General features: G+C 37.6%; 1 protein-coding gene across 1 annotated transcript in view; it reads right to left on the bottom strand.

The window, feature by feature from the left end:
• SLC4A7 (solute carrier family 4 member 7) overlaps positions 1-16,736 on the bottom strand; it is a 1,497,737-nt gene that overhangs the window by 290,366 nt on the left and 1,190,635 nt on the right. The window contains exon 16 of the mRNA XM_044064760.1: positions 9,834-9,936. Coding sequence (XP_043920695.1) covers positions 9,834-9,936 — 103 coding nt within the window. The remainder of the gene's footprint in view (positions 1-9,833; positions 9,937-16,736) is intronic.

The following is a 16,736-nucleotide window of genomic DNA, read 5'->3' as shown; positions in this document are numbered from 1 at the left end:
GCTGATGACAAATTCAGTCTTGTGCATACGAATTTCTGAGCTAGAGATACACTATAATGAAGAATGACAAACATGCTTTGAGCAAATATTCATTAGAATATAAAGATGTATTCAAATTTCCAGTCTTTGAAAAACTTGAGTGCATGCATGGAAAAAATGCCACTGAAAACCTGTCAGAATGCATAGAATACATATAAATGTGTATTTTTTTCTGGTAAATCATTGAGGACTAAAGTTAGTTAATTATTCAGAAAGCTCATGATGATTCAAAATCTGTTATTCTATTAACATTTTAAGTGCATTAGAGTTGCATATAAAATTTGTCCATGTTTTAGGATCTTTGTCTTCCATAACTTTTGGATTTCTCCCTGATTCTTGAATAAAGGGGTTAAGAGAGGAGTTCTAAAATGACTGCAGAAGCAGAGAAGAAACAATTACACAACGGTAACTTGAATACATGTTAACACACTTAACAGCATTCAGTAAAGCTGGACTTCCAAGATAGCTGCACAGTGAGTAACAGCTTAATTCTAGGCCTCCCAGTGTGAAAACAGAAACCCAACAGAGAAGGCCAGTAGACTTTTGTGTTTACGGGTACATTTTAGTAACTGGCTACTAAGTGTACTGCCTGGATACCAGCAAAAAAGAAATACAGAGGACCTGGAAAAAATCATCCACAAATGTGAGGAAGAAACATTGACTGGGGAAAGTTCTGCAGTTGGTCATCAAAAAGCAATGCAACTTCCAGCAACCTACAGGAAGATACAAGACAACTGCACACAGACATGGTTAAAATAAATGAAACACTGATGCAGTATATCAACACAAACAACAAAATGCTGGAAAAATGGAAGACACTTTAAACAGATATTCAAATGAGGAGATAAAGCTGCAAACATAAGAGGCTGAAATGAAGTAAAGGCTGTCTGAATATGAGATTGCTCAGGAAGAGATGTTTCAAGAAATAATACAATTAGAGGACAAAGCACATAGGGAAAATCTGAGATTTCCAGCTAAACTATCAGCTGGAAGGAACAGACTGCATTAATTTTATGAAAGCACAAATAAGCAACTGGACTGGTATTCCACAGCAGGAGTTGTTAACTGAAAGGGCACATCTTATGTATGCTCCAAACCTGCCTATGGGAAAGCAACCTAGACCTTTAATAGTAAAGATGCAATCCTATCAGCAGGAGGAGTTAATTTTGACAAAACTGTGGTAGAAGGATAAAATACTAAAAGTGGGAGACAGCAGAGTGTTTGTGGAGAATGATTATTCATTGTACACCAGGCAGAAGAGGAGTAAATTCATTCCACTATTCATTGAAGTTAAGATGCAGGTGTGAGATTCAAACTGCTATATGCAGCCATCTTCGAGGTATTATTCCCAAGAGGGATAAAATCATTTTTTGCTGAAGTACATGCTAAGGAGGAAATAAAGTTTGTCCAACAAAAAGTGAGCTGCGAAACAGGAGATTCTGCTTCTTGTTCTTCTGGTAATAAAGGCCAGACAGTGAGATTGTACCTGTGAAACCTTTTCCACTGTTTCAATGGAAGATGTTGGAGAGAAGGGAGGGAGCACGACAGCTGACTAGAAGAATTGACAGTACACTGGAAATGAAGCACAGACAGGCTTTAGGAGATGGAGATGAACCGTAATAAAACCATTAACTTAATGTGGGATTACAATGCGATAATTATATTTGTGAAATATGACAGAACAAGAAAATCTCGAAACATTGGATTTTTTCAGAATTTGTTGGACTTGTGGGGGACTCTAAAGTATATGCCCTACTTCAAGTCATTAATGTTTGGAAAAATGCTTTGGGAAGGAGAAGAGAGGGGAGAAAGTTAACTGTAAGTGAGGAAAACCTTTTTCTTCTTAATAGTACAACTTTTGTGATGTATGGTTTTCTTTGCATGCTATAAAGTAAAGTTTTCTCAGTTATTTTTAAGGGTAATGGGGATTGTAAGTAGGAGCAGCTTTTTTTTCCTCCTTTCTTTCTGCCTTCTCTCTTTCTTCTTGTTTGGGTTTAAGAAATGTAGGCAATGTAATGCAAGTAAAAAGCCTGGTTAAAAGAGCATGACAAAAGAAAAATGTATGTGCTTCTTCCTCATTCTTGCATGGGGGAATGACTGGATTAAATACCTTAGACTGATTTAGTAACAAGTTTTGAGAAAACTAAGTAAATAAAAAGAATATTATGAGGCATTTTCTAGCAAATGAATGCATACTTAGTAGAAATTCTCTGTCTGGTCCTCATGTCTCAGTGGAAACAATATGATAAAGAGAAACTGACCGTCTAGTTCTCATGTTTCCCTGGAGACAATCTGATAACGAGAAACTGTCTGGTTTTCATGTTTCCATACAGACAATCTGATAACGAGAAACTGATTACAGTCTGGTGGAGAGTGACTGGCTGGGAATAAAAAGAAAAGAGAAACTCGCTAGGAGATAATGTTCTCTGAAAGCATTCTGGGGTTTTCCCAGCTGGGAGAGCTATAAAGATATGACAAAAACCAGTTATCATTTAGTAGAAAGCACAGGCTGCACCATGCCTCTTAGCATGGATAACCTTTCTTTTAGGTTAACTGTAGCCTGTTAGTTTGGGACACTTGTTCCTATCAGGGGAGTAAAACTTCAGTATTTGAAGATGTACACAGTTTTGTGTGTTAGAATCAAATTAATAGGTTTTAGGGGGTTTCTCTGTTTTTCTTTGAGGGCTTTCAATAAAACAAAGCTTTGTAAGTTGTGACATAGGCTCAAATGGATATGACAAGAAACAACTATTAAAAGTTCAACCTTGTGAACACTGTATGCATGTAACACAAAAGCTGGAACGAGACATTTAAAAAAAAGGTGCTATAAATAAAAGGTGGGAATAATAACTTTTGAATACAATGATGCTTTCTGCAATGTCTTTAAATGTCAATGGTCTCAGATAAATACAAAACAGAAAGAACAGTGAACTATATTAAAAAATGTAGACTGCAAACAGCTATGTTACAGGAGACACACTTGGAGAAAAACTGAACAGGTACATTTGATATAAAAGGTTTTCAGGATGGTTATTCAGCAGAATATCTGGGGCAAAGGAAAAGAGGAGTACTTATATTAATTGCAAGAGGAGCTCCAATAGTGATAGAAGAGAATAAGAAAGATAATGGCAGATTTGTAATGCTAAGGGGTTACTGGCAAAGGAGGAGGATTATACTGGGGTGTATTTATATTCCACCTTTAACTGCTATAATGAAAGATATGAACATAAGAAAAATGCTGGGATAAATAATCAGTTTTCAGCAAGAAATATTACTTATAGGTGGGGACTGGAATTTGATTTGTAGCAGTGAAGATGTGTGTGGGGGCCCAGAAGGGAAAGTATAACAAAGGAGGGTAGATTTTTGAAGAAATTTATGAAAATATTTGGCATGGAAGATGTAAATTTGGTAATAAGACTTCGGAGTGTATTTACATATTAATCCCCAAGATATAAAACGTGGGCTAGGCTAGACAGAATTTACATTTCACAGGAACATGTGCATTTAATTGAAAGTCTTCATATGCACCCAATAACTATTTTGGATCATGCAGCAATATTAACCAAAATAAAAACACGGGGTAATGAAGTAAAAATGAGACATGGCACTTTCTCATCTATCTGTTGAAGAGAGAAATTTAAGAAATGGGTAGTGGAGAGTATTCAGGAACTATTTGAGAGGATATAAATTGCTTCTGAAAGTGTAGTAGGGAGTGGGATAAAATTAAGGTGGAGTTTAAAAACAGGGTGGAAATAAAAGAAAAAGAACTATGGTTAAGAAGTAACAAGAATTATTTAGAGGGCCTGACAAATATAAAGCACTGCAGAATAGGGGGAATCTGACAGAACAAGAGGAGGATCAACTACAGAATGCCAAGCAGAAAATAATGGAGTACCTTGATAACATACATGAGTTTAGAAAGACTGCTAAGTAACTGTTTTTTGATAACACTAGAGCAAATAGCTGTCACCAAGCTTAGGGAGCCTATAATAAGGAAAGTGACAAGAGATCCTGTAGAGGTATTAGAAATATTTCGGAAATTCTATGAAAGTTTGTGTAAAGCAGACAAATATTGAAATCAAGAAAAGATACAAATAGAAATGTTTATGGAACAACTAAATATGCCAAGGTTAGAGGTAGATGAGCCTCAATTACTGATGGTTAGGACAGGAGAAAATGAGATAAAAATTGTGATATATAACCAATCTACAGTTAAGACCCAGGAATAGATGGTATTCCTCTGGAAGTTTGGAAGGTAGGAGGGAAAAACTGTTACAGATGTGGAAAGTTTTGCTTAGCAGTATTTTAAGAGGAAGAAAAGTACCGACATCCTGGAAGAAAGCAGTGGTAGCTGTAATACCTAAAGAGCGTAAAGATCCATCAGATCCAATTTCATACAGGCCTATTTCATTACTAAACCATGATTATAAAGTGTTCATGTCTATAATGGCTAAATGAATGTCAAAAGTAATGCCAAAATTGATAGATATGGATCAATGTGGTTTTGTACAGCGGAGACCAACATTTGACAACACTAACAGAACACTGATGATCCAGAGGGAAGCAGAATGTAAGAAAACACCACTGCTGTTGGTGGGTCTTGATGCAGAGAAAGTATTTGACAGAGTAAGCTGGGATTTTATAAGGTTGACTATGGGGATACATGAGGGATCAGAGGTAAAAATTAAAGTAGGTAGTGTCCTCTCTGATAATTTCTGCTTGAGCAGAGGAACCAGGCTGGAGTGTCCTCTTTCCCCTTTGTTATTTGCATTATATTTAGAACCACTGGCAAAGAAAATAAGTGACTCAGTATGGTAGTCAAGAAAAGCTGGCTCTGTTTGCAGATAATACTATTTTATACCTGACAAAACCAGAAAGAGGCATTACAGTGTTGTGGAACACTTTGAGACAGTTTTCAAATCTTTTTCAGATACAAAATCAATGACGTCAAAACAAAGGCAACAGTGGTAAATTATGTACCCACATATCAATTGGTTCAGCAATATCCACAGTTATGGGGGACATGATAAAATGAAGTATTTAGGAGTAAGGATTATTAATAATGTTTCTGGTGTGGCAGCTACAGCTATGTGGGGAGAGACTAAACAAAAGATAATACAAAAACTGAGAAAATGGAAGCTTTGTTACATGGATAGTAAGATACAAGCAGGTAAAAATGTTTTTAGTCCCATTAGTTTTTTACACAGATCAGGCATATTTTTATCAACCAGAGGAGAAGTTGTAGATCGCAATTAATAAAGAGCTGAAAGACTATCTGGGAGGGGAAAATGGCAAGAGTCAAGTGGGATAAGATGATTCTTCCAGTAGAACGTGGCAGATTGGGATTACCTGATTTGAAGGGGTATTTCACAGCTACACAGTTGAGGCTCCTATATATAGCACAAACAGAAAACTATAATTCAAAGTGGAAAGGGATGATGATGAAACGGGGGGGGGGGAGCTCAAGTAACAAGAAGAGACTGGGATTTTGGATGCAGGCCTTTAAGGAGAATAACAATAATCATACAGAATATTATATCTATAAAGTAGCAGAAAGTATCCTATAAACTAAGCCAACACGGGAATGGAGAAAGGAGATTCTGCCAATAGGGATGGACTGCAATTAGGGATATAAACAATAGGCAAGGGGGTTGGAATTTATTAGAGAAAACTGGCAAAGGAACCAGGGTATTGGCAGCAAGTATCTAGAGACAGAAAATGGTAGAATGGGAATACTTCAAAAACTTATTTGGACTGCAGGATAGAGACTGCCTTCCCTATCAAGGACTGATATCACAGTACAGGCAAAGAGAAAGAAACAGGGGAGTCCTAAATGAAACACTGGCAATGGTAAGAGTATTTAGTAGAATCTAGAACAGAAGCTGCCATTAAAAAAGGAATAATTAGCAGAGCATATAAAATATTGCATGATAACTGTAAGAGTCAATCAGAGGAGGTTAGAAAGGATTGGGGAGAGAGATTGGATAAGCAATTCATAAAGAAACAATGGGAGGTTGTATGTATGTCTCCCAAATATGCAACACAATGTAGAAGATTTAGGAATTTTGCTTGGAAATGTTTGCGTAGATATTTTTATACCCAAAGCAGACTCCAGAGAATTTTTCCTCAGGTAGACAGCAAATGTTGGAGGTATGATGGAGAAGAAAGATGTGACTGGGAATATATTTTCTGGCAGTGCGGTGAGTTGGCAGACTTCAAGGATTCCCTGTAGGATGCACTGTCTGAGATTCTGGGTCGGCAGTTTAGTGTGATGAAGGAAATGATTTTTCTGAGCTATGATACAGAATTGGAACTGCCTAGACATTGCAAGGCCTTGTTGTGTCTAATTATGATGGCTGCCAAAAGAGCAGTTACTAGAAAATGGAAATAAAAATCTAAATCAACTATACTAGATGTAGTGAATATAGTAATAAGAGATAAAACAACTGGAATGGAGCTACTTAGAAAAGGGTAGGAAAAAACTACATAGGGAACTATGGGAACAATACATACAGGGGAGAAATGAGGTTAAAATAAGGCAGGACTTAAATGAGCTATGCACTGCTTGACTGAAAACGATTGGGTAGATTATAAGTAATATATAATGTTTGCAACTAGGAGTGTGTTAGTATGGTTTGTGATGTAAAATGCTTGCAATTACAATTGTGTCGGTGTGGTTTGTTTTAATTTATATAAATATATGATTGTCTATGTCTTAAATGATGGTTTAATAAAGATGTTTCTCGTTTAAAAATGGGCAGGAATTGAATAATTTATATAATGTTGCTTAGGTTATAGGATACATAACAATATATGTGAAGAATAATGTTTGTAAACATGAGCTTAATACAGTTTTAGACTACTTTTATATAAATGTAAATTTGCCTATGTCACACATGATAATTTGGGTCTATATTAGAACATCGAAGTTTCAAAACTTCGAATGTTCTAATATTGACCCCTATTCAGCAAAAGCTGAAAACATCGAACATACAGAACAGCAAATTTTTTCCTAGGGAAAAAAATTTGCTGTTCCAAAACACATACACACAACACAAGCACACCAAACAAACAGCAATCCACACACATACACCTAAAATCTTACACCTACCCCTACACTAAACTATACACACACCACTAACTATCCACTTACCTTAACCCAAACCCTAACCCTAAGGTCCATAATTATCGCACACTGACCTCACCCGCGCCCTAACCCTCATGTCCATACAATTGCACACTTACCTGACCCACGCCCTAACCCTAACTCACCTAACCCGCCCTAACCATCATGTCCACACAATCGCACACATACCTAACCCACACCCTAACCCTAACTAATCTAACCCGCACTCAATCGCACACTTACCTGAACCTGACCCGTAACTTTCCACCACAGCGCTGAAAATACAGAAGCAACAGAAACGGACAACCAAATTCTTTCCCTAGGAAAAAATTTGGTTTTCTGTTGCTTCGATATTTTCAGCTTTTGCTGAAAAGGGGTCGATAGAACATTCGAAGTTTTGAAACTTTGATGTTCTAATATAGACCCGATAATTCAATAAAGGTATTTATAGATTTCAATAAAGCTGGCTCCCAGCTTTTCTATGAAAGGATACAGCAATAATATAATCTTATCTACAATGTATGTTGCCTGTTTACATGATAATTAAGTGTAGACTCCTTCCTCAAATCATTCTTTTGGCAAGGTTAAATGGAAATCGGATACCAACAGTGTTTATAAAAAGTTTACACATCCCTGTTAAAATGCCAGGTTTTTGTGATATAAAAAAATGAGACCACAATAAATCATTTCAAAACTTTTCCCACCTTTAATGTGACCTATAATCTATACGATTTAGTTGAAAAACAAACAAATCTGTTAGGGGAAAAATATAAAAAATAAAAAACATACAATAAGCTGGTTGCATAAGTGTGCACATCCTTAAACTAATACTTTGTTGAAGCACCTTTTGATTTAATTGCAACATTTAGTCTTCTTGGGTAGGAGTCTATCAGCATGGCACATCTTGACTTGGCAATATTTGCCCACTCTTCCTTGCAAAAGCACTCCAAATCTGTCAGATTGCGAGGGCATCTCTTGTGCACAGCCCTCTTCAGGTCACCCCACAGATTTTCTATTGGATTTAGGTCTAGGCTCTGGCTGGGCCATTCCAAAACTTTTATTTTCTTCTGGCAAAGCCAGTCTTTTGTTGATATGGACGTATGTTGGGTGTCACTGTCATGTTGAAAGGTGAAATCCCACTTCATCTTCAGCTTTCTAGCAGACACCTGAAGGTTTTGGGCCAAAAGTGACTGGTATTTGGAACTGTTCATAATCCCCTTCACCTTGACTAAAGCCCCATTTCCAGCTGAAGAAAAGCAACCCCAAAACATGATACTGCCACCACCATGCCTCACCGTGGGGATGGTGTTCTTTTGGTGATGCGAACTGTTTTTGCACCAAACGTACCTTTTGGAATTGAGGCCAAAAAGTTCAACCTTGGTCTCATCAGACCATTACACATTTTCCCACATGCTTTTGAGAGACCTGATGTACTGTTTTGCAAATTTCAGCCAGGCCTGGATGTTTTTCTGTGTAAGAAATAGCTTCCATCTAGCAGCCCTACCCCATAGCCGAAACATATGGAGAATATGGGAGATTGTTGTCACATGTAGTACACAATTGTTGTCACATGTAGTACACAACCAGTACTTGCCAGAAATTCCTGCAGCTCTTTAAGTGTTGCTGTAAGTCTCTTGGCAGCCTCCCTGACCAGCTTTTGTCTTGTCTTTTCATCAATTCTGAAGGGACGTCGATTTCTTTGCAATGTCACTGTTGTCCCATATTTTCTCCACTTTTTGATGACTGTCTTCACTGTGTTCCATGACATATCCAATGCTGTGGACATTTTTTCTAGCCTTCTCCTGAATGATACCTTTCAACAATGAGGTTCCTCTGATGCTTTGTAAGCTCTCTCTGAACCATGGTTTTTGCTGTAGCAGGCAACTGAGTAAATGTCAGAAAATCCTACTTGGACAGCTGAACTTTGTGATTAATCAGAGTCTCTTTAATTGATGGCAGGTGGGTACCCAAGAAGACTGAATTCTGTAATTAAATCAAAAGGTGCTTTAATAAAGTAGGGTCTACATTAGATGATCAAACTTTCAAAAGTTCGACTGTCATATGCTCGACACCATATGATCGAATTTTTGAAATTTTGAACATTTTAACGGAGATCTCTGTACAACATGGAATGGGAAGACTTCCCTTTTCTGCACTGTAGTGCGATCTCGAAGTTGGTATATTTACAGAGCGGGTGTGTGTGGAGGGTGCAGGGGGGCTTGCCCCCCTGCTTAAAACGTTCAGGTACATTATTTGTGTATTTTTTTTTATTAGATTTTTGAACTTTTAAAAGTTCGATCATACTGTGTCTAATATAGACCCAAACAAAGTATTAGTTTAAGGGTTGTACATTTTTTTATATCCCATCCCCCCCCAACAGATTTGTTCGTTTTTCAATTGAATTACACAGGTCATAGGACACATTAAAAGTGGGAAAAGTTTTTGAAGTGATTTATTGTGGTCTCATTTTTTATATCACAAAAACCTGGCATTTTAACAGGGGTGTGTAAACTTTTTATATCCACTTTATATGTTTGCTATCATGTCACAGAATTTAATTATAAAGCACAGCATAGCACACAGCTATTTAATTCTCTGCTTAAGAATGTTTAACATGCCTAAATGCAAAAACTATGCATATCAGAAATACAAGAATCCTAAAACTTACTTCAACAGTGAAATTGCCCCAGTCTATGTCTTCTGTAACATTCTTTGTTCCCCACAAAAAAAGAGTTTTATTGCTTGGGTTCTCAGGCTTGGAACACTCACACCTGTAAAAGAAATTAAAGGAATTAAAAGAACAGCAGAAATTTTTGAATTAAGTATACAGTAAACTCTTACTGGCCCTCCATCAGCCTGAGGTTTTGAATAATGGCACTAGACTCAGGACAGCTAAGTTAGGATGCAACCCTATTTTCTCACTAATTGGCAGCATACTGAAGTTATTGATACAATCACAGTGTCTTCTGAAATGACAGACTATGTGCTTTATGGGTATTCAGAAGCTTTAAAGGTAAGAGCTAATTTACACACACACACACACACACACACACACACACACACACACAGAGTAGCATAGCTAGGGCTGGGTGAGAGGGGCAATTGCACCAGGTTCAAAGTAACAGGGGGGCGCAATCAACCAATCTTGATCTCTCTTTAATGCAATATTAGTTTGAAACCCGAGAGCTGTAGCACTCCATGTGTGATCTAACTTGCAGGAAGCAGTTTTACTCACTTTAAAAGTCTTGAACCATGCAAGTATTGGGGGTTAGCAATGTCTAGCTAAGATAATTTCTTAAGACATGGTCAAATTCTTTTGGGAGAGATAAGAGAACTGCAGCAGCTGTAGCATGTTGACTTAGATGGGTGTTTAATGTACTTAACCACAACAGAAGAGCTGTGGTCAGGCCAGAATCCATGTTCGGCAGGAAACAAGGGATTACTGTTGATCAAGTGGATGAAGGTCCATTTATTAACGCATTTTCTAGTATTCATGTGATGAGGGACAACACTGCAATTGGTCTAAAGTTTGAGATATTGCTGTCAAGTTTTTTTTATATTGTTGTTATTCACTGTAATAGTTATCCAATATGCTGGGTTTGTTGATGTGTGCACTTGTAGTCAAACAGCATTTGGGGGGGGGGGTTAGAATTAGTTGCGATTCAGTGAGACTTGTTTTTACTTTGGTAAAGGGAATATAGGTTTATGTATGAAATTGATAGAGTTAGAAGAGGTTATTGTGGCTGAGTCAATGGCATGCTGTATAATGGACACCAAGTGCACCATTTTATGCATATTGTTGGTAATTCCGTTAAACAGTACACCTGTAGGACATACTACTCTGTTACTGATCTATTTGTAAGTATAAGTATTGAGTATGTGATAGATTTAGCAGCAGCTCCAAGTAATTCAGCAAGGAGTTGATGAGGAACAAGAATGGTAGGCTTCAGTTTTTTTACTAGCTTTTTCTGATGAACTATCTAGAGACCGACTGTACCACAGATACTATCAGTGTTAGAACTGGAGATATATCAGTTCATTTACAAGCAACAGTTTGATTAAAAAATGCACCAAAGGAAACAAGCCTGGATTTATTATTTGTTGAAATTATTCTGAAATGTTTGTTTTGGGGTTCCTACAGTAAAAGTGGAAAAGTTATGATACTAGTTTTTCTTCTGAGTCTGTATTTAATTCTTAACACATCTGCTTCTTTCATTACCTACGTCTTTCCTACTTTCCTTTGAATTCACACATATCTGCCGCTGTTTTCTGGCATGTACTGTGCAATAACAAAACTGGCAGCAACAGTTCTCCTGGTTTAATTTCCAAAAATCTTCTGGGTCAGCAAAAAAAAATGCTTATTTTCTACTTTTACTTTATATTTATCTGCATACCTTCTAAGTTTTTCTGCCTTTGCTGATATCTTTAGTTTATTTGCAACAGTATATGATAGATCCTGATCTGTTCTGATATTGTGCATTGATTTTATCTTGTCTATCTGAGTATTTCTGTTATCTGTTTGTCCCTCTTCTGTACTCTTAACAGTGGCACTTCTTGTCTTAATTACTTCATATTTGTTCTCTGTTTGATACCTCCATGATGGCATGTGATTTCGCCCCTTCCTTTCCCTTACTGCCCTGTGCTGAAGATTTTATCTGCTATTCATTTAGCTGCACAGTAATATATCTTATTTACTTCTGTTACATTGCATGAATTACTATGAAGAGTCCTGATTACTGCATTCATTTGCTTCATCAAACTTCTAACATTTGGGGCCTTACTGACTTTCTGTGATCTATTCCTTTCATTGATCTTAATATGTCTATTCAGCTCTACTCTTCCATTATACCATTTTCTCCTAAACTGAGGGCACATTTTTGTTCTCCATTTCCTGTGGGCATCCTATAGAAAGTTCCAGAGCTGCTTCCTGTGCCACATTCTGTTCAGTTTCATCCTGTGTCATCTGTTGACCTTTCATATGGAAACTCACTGGCCTATCACTACACAACACTGACTGCTTCAGACTTGTAACAGTTTCCTGTGCCTTCCCTTGCTGTGCAACTCCGGCTGAACTTTTCTACTGGTTTCCCTCTGAAGGCTCCAAACTTTCTTGGCAACTCATCAGATGATTCCCACTCCACTAGTTTCTCCTTAATTTGGGGATTCATTATTCTTATCCTGCTGTGGTGTTATGGTATTGTACAATTTTCCACATACGGATGTTTTGCCTGCATTTATCTTCAAATATCTTCTGTGCTGATCTTTTTGTATTGATTAGTTTTGCTTTCTCCTTTGCATAATTATCGCCCCATATTAAATCTAGTTCATGTCCATATTTCATCTTCCGATGTCTCCTGTTCCTCCATACTTGGGGGATTCTCTATTCCATCATGTTATGCTATAACCTGTGTTAGACTTTCTACATTAAATCCTTCATTTTGCAGGTATTCCATAATTTCAGTTTCTATTTTTTTAACTTCTACTTTAATAAACTTCTGTTCTACGTTCCCCATTGTGTTATTTTTTGTATTGCACAATTTTCCATTTCTGGGTACCTTTGCTCTTTGAATATCTTTGGGGCTGCTTTTTTTGTACTGATTAATTTGGCTTTCTCCTCTGCATAAATATTGCACCATGTCAGATCTCTCTTTCCCATGTCCATATTTCTTTTTTATACCTTTCAAAAATCTCTAGATTTTGTTATTTACGTTTTCACACTTCCTCAGTTGCTTCTTTTTCAAAACAGGCCGTTTCTTGGTCTATATAATGTTTTTCATGAATCTGTTTCATTAATGAACACAAATTACAAGTATTTTTCTTCCCTCTAATTTCTCTCAATCTTTTTGTACATCTTTTGTCGGGAATATCTGGGATTTTTGCATAATGGCAGCAAAATATAATTTCTTTCTTATTCAAAGTAGTCCACCCCTTCATCTTTACTGTTCTTTTTTTTGGCCTGCTATTTTTCTGATTTTGTAGACTACCACTTCCTTCTACAACAGAGGGGCCATCCTCCCGCTGAGCCTATTTCAACTCCATTGTTGGAATGTTTCCATGTCTTGAGGATTCAACACTGTCACTTTTTCCAGTCCTGGCACCAGTGCGCCTACCAGGACAGGACACTTTTTTTTATTCTGGGACTTGCACACACAGCTGTCCTTTTTATTTCTTAACCTTACTTCTGTCCATGATATATGCTATATAAAATACCATCTATATATCAGTGGGATGGATCACACCTTGTGTAAAACTAGCATGATGACACAAACTTTACAATGCTCATGCTAACATGAAGCTATCACACCAACATTTTGGCTTAGTCAGGCCATGATGTCCTTCATGTATTTGTGTAAACACTCTGGCATGCTGTGAAGATAATTTTTTCTTAGTCCTGTAGCAAACCATTTTATTTAGATAGTATTATATTTGCAGATCATACGCTTGTGTGTGCCAACAAGTGTGGCCATCCATCTCTTGCATACTTAAACATCTGTAGCTCATTGCTGTGTTTGACAGTGTTTGTCTTTCAAGCCTTTTGCTAGTTGATTTGCCAGGATGCTTTGTACATTCTGCCAGCCATAATCAAAATTGCTTCCTAGCAATGTGAAAACACTCTAGTATTGAAATGTCTCAGTCTCATAAGCAACCTCTGTCATCTTGATGGTGCTTTGCCCAAATCATAGGAATTAATCAGTGAAACCAGTGGTTTGCAGTCAGTCTGGATTTTGAAACTTAGCCCCAGTAGGTAACTTGAGAACTTCTCACATACCCACACACTTGCAAGGCACTCCTATTTGCGACCATCTTTGCATTCTAGAGCAACAGGTTTCAAGATTTGTCCATCCACTGGGGAAAAAATGGTACCTAGATCATAACTGACATCAACACTTATGATTGTTGGCTTCATGACATCATAACAGGCAAGCACTGAAGCAGACATCTTCATTTGTTTAATTTTACTGAGGGCTTGAGCATTTACTCATGACCAGGACACATCTGTCTTTATAAACAAAGCACTGTGGACAGATCTGGTACATACCTACCCAAGAAATCTGTCATGACACGGTCCTTATAGTTCAGTCATACAGGCTGACCTTTTAGCTCTTCCATGGCTTTAACCTTGGATGAATCTGGTCTGTCCCACTAACACTTATGCTATGACTGAAATATTGTATTTCCGGCTTATCAAATCTGCATTTGTCTACATTCAGCTTCAAACATGAGTTCTTAATGGTTTGGAACACTGCCTCCAATCTTTTGCCATGTTTCTCTTTATGAAAATCAAACTCTTACTACATTATCCATGGCAATACCGCCACCACCACCATATTCATACACTTCCAAAAAGACTGTTCATTTTCACAGAAATATTAATATTTCTTGTGCTAAAGTTGTATCAAATAGCACTCTCTTCAAACAAAACCTTCCAATCGCAGTCACTGTGGTTGTTAGTTTTTGACTATATCACTCTAACGGTATTTGCCAAAATCCACTTGAAATTTATAATGTAGAGAATACTCTGGCACCAACCAGCTTAGGTGCAATATCCTTAAGGAGTGCATGAAATTAACTTTTTAAATCAGCATGTATTCTCACACTACCATTGTTTTTGATAACCAGTAATATTGATGGATACCACTCGGTCAGTTCTGTTACACTTTCAATGACACCAAGAGTTTGTATTTGAGTTCTGATTCTATTTTAGAGAGGATTATAAACTGTATTTCTGGGTGTAGTCAAGGTATATAAGACTGTGGCTTCAACTTTATATTTTTGTGCTCATAATTAAGCATAGGTTTATAGATTAGTACTAAGCTAACTGCCCTTGCGAGACATTTTAAGCCTAGCCAATTATCCCTTGTGAGACTCAAACCCTACACCTTGTGTTTTTGTAAAGCAAACACCTTAACCATTAGGCCACCCTCCCAACTTACTAACTTATCCAACCAAAACTATATTAATTTTGTTTACTTTGGCAAATCAGCCACCAACTTTCATATGCCACAGTTCTACAGAGCAGATTATTCACAAGTGGACCATCTAGCGCACAGATCCAAAACCTCATACTTGCACTCTTTCCACTCAGGCCCATTTATGATGCTTCTTACACTGAGTTTGCCTGCAAGGCTATGTACTTCTGTTTCAGTTTCATGACCGTCTTATAGCCAGGGTAGTAGGGTATGCAATTAAGAGTGGTCTTCCCATTGCCCGCCCTTTTTACAGAGTAATGCAGGGTGATCAGGCATTTAAAAGTCCTCACATTGTTGTCTGATGGCTTCTCCACCAGTCCATCTTGCGACTTGCCCTGGAACGCACTGCACCCTTAAGACTAAACCCTCAGGACAGGAATCTTCTAGTCAGGACACCCTCCCAGCTGACATTTGGGGGATGGGACTTGTCACTGGGATGACTGAGCTGGTGGAGGTAGACTTATGGTCAGCCACTATGGGTGAAAAAATATTGTTAATAAAGAAAGGCTCAATAACTCCTAAACATGGAGCCACTTTACCAAAAACAGAGGTGAACTGGTCAAAGAAATACCATAAGGATTAGTGGAGACAGACAGACAGACAGACACGCACACACACACACACACTCACACTAATTAATGTTTGGATGTGCCCTCTCTGACGTGGAGGAAAAACTTGGTACATTTTACATGTGTCCTTTCTAATGGCCATCCAAAATTTTAAAGTATCAAAAATGGGGGAACACACACCTTGTGACCCAGTCAGTATACTGACATCTGGATTAAATGGAGGAATAACTCAATGATTACCCAGTTCTTTTCAACTTGAATCAGTTTCCACATGAAAGAACATACTACAGCAATAAGAACATAAAAATTACAGTCTTAAGGACTTAACTTACAGCAGGAGTCAACAGGACACAGAAGCACATCAATCGTCATAATAAGGAAGCTGATTACATGTACAGTTTTTTTTTTCAGTGCATGCAGGTAGCTCTTTTCCTCTGTATAGAAGTAAACTCTCAACCTTTTTAAATATTCCTACATGCACATCCTAAGTTCATGTTAATGGACAAACCATTTTTAAACATCATTAGCTAACCATGGACAGTGAGGAGACAATATACTCTGCATTCTTTTATTAGCAGTCCAGAAACATACATTTCATACATACATACTCATTTGGGAGTTTCTGTGGCCTGCAGAAGTCCCCCATTACAATTATCATGCCAAAACCATAGAGTTACACTTCTCACCACATAAACTGACTCCTTGGAAAGGTAGTCACAACACAGTGAAAAGTTTACTGGGATCAGCAAGATCTCACCTCCCCTAGTCAAAGAAACCATAGTCAAAAACCTTTCCAAAGCAAACTTCAAACTACTTGCATCTGAAGTGGAAAGCTTCACTATTCCCTTGCAGAAGGATAATGATATCCAGGATGCGGAATCCTACACCAAGGCACTCTATATGCATCTTCAGGATTGCATGGACCATGCTAAACCAAATAAAACCAAGACTCCTTCCTCAAGCAAGAAGAAACCAGTCTGGTGGATCCCGGCCATAAGCAAACTTTACAATAAAAGGAGGAGACTTGTACAA

Source organism: Protopterus annectens, chromosome 3.part0 (assembly GCF_019279795.1).
Source record: "Protopterus annectens isolate FY-2018-M chromosome 3.part0, PAN1.0, whole genome shotgun sequence".
NCBI classification, from domain to species: Eukaryota; Metazoa; Chordata; order Ceratodontiformes; family Protopteridae; genus Protopterus; species Protopterus annectens.
Note: the sequence above shows the minus strand (reverse complement) of the source record. Positions and strands in the feature narration are given on the sequence as shown.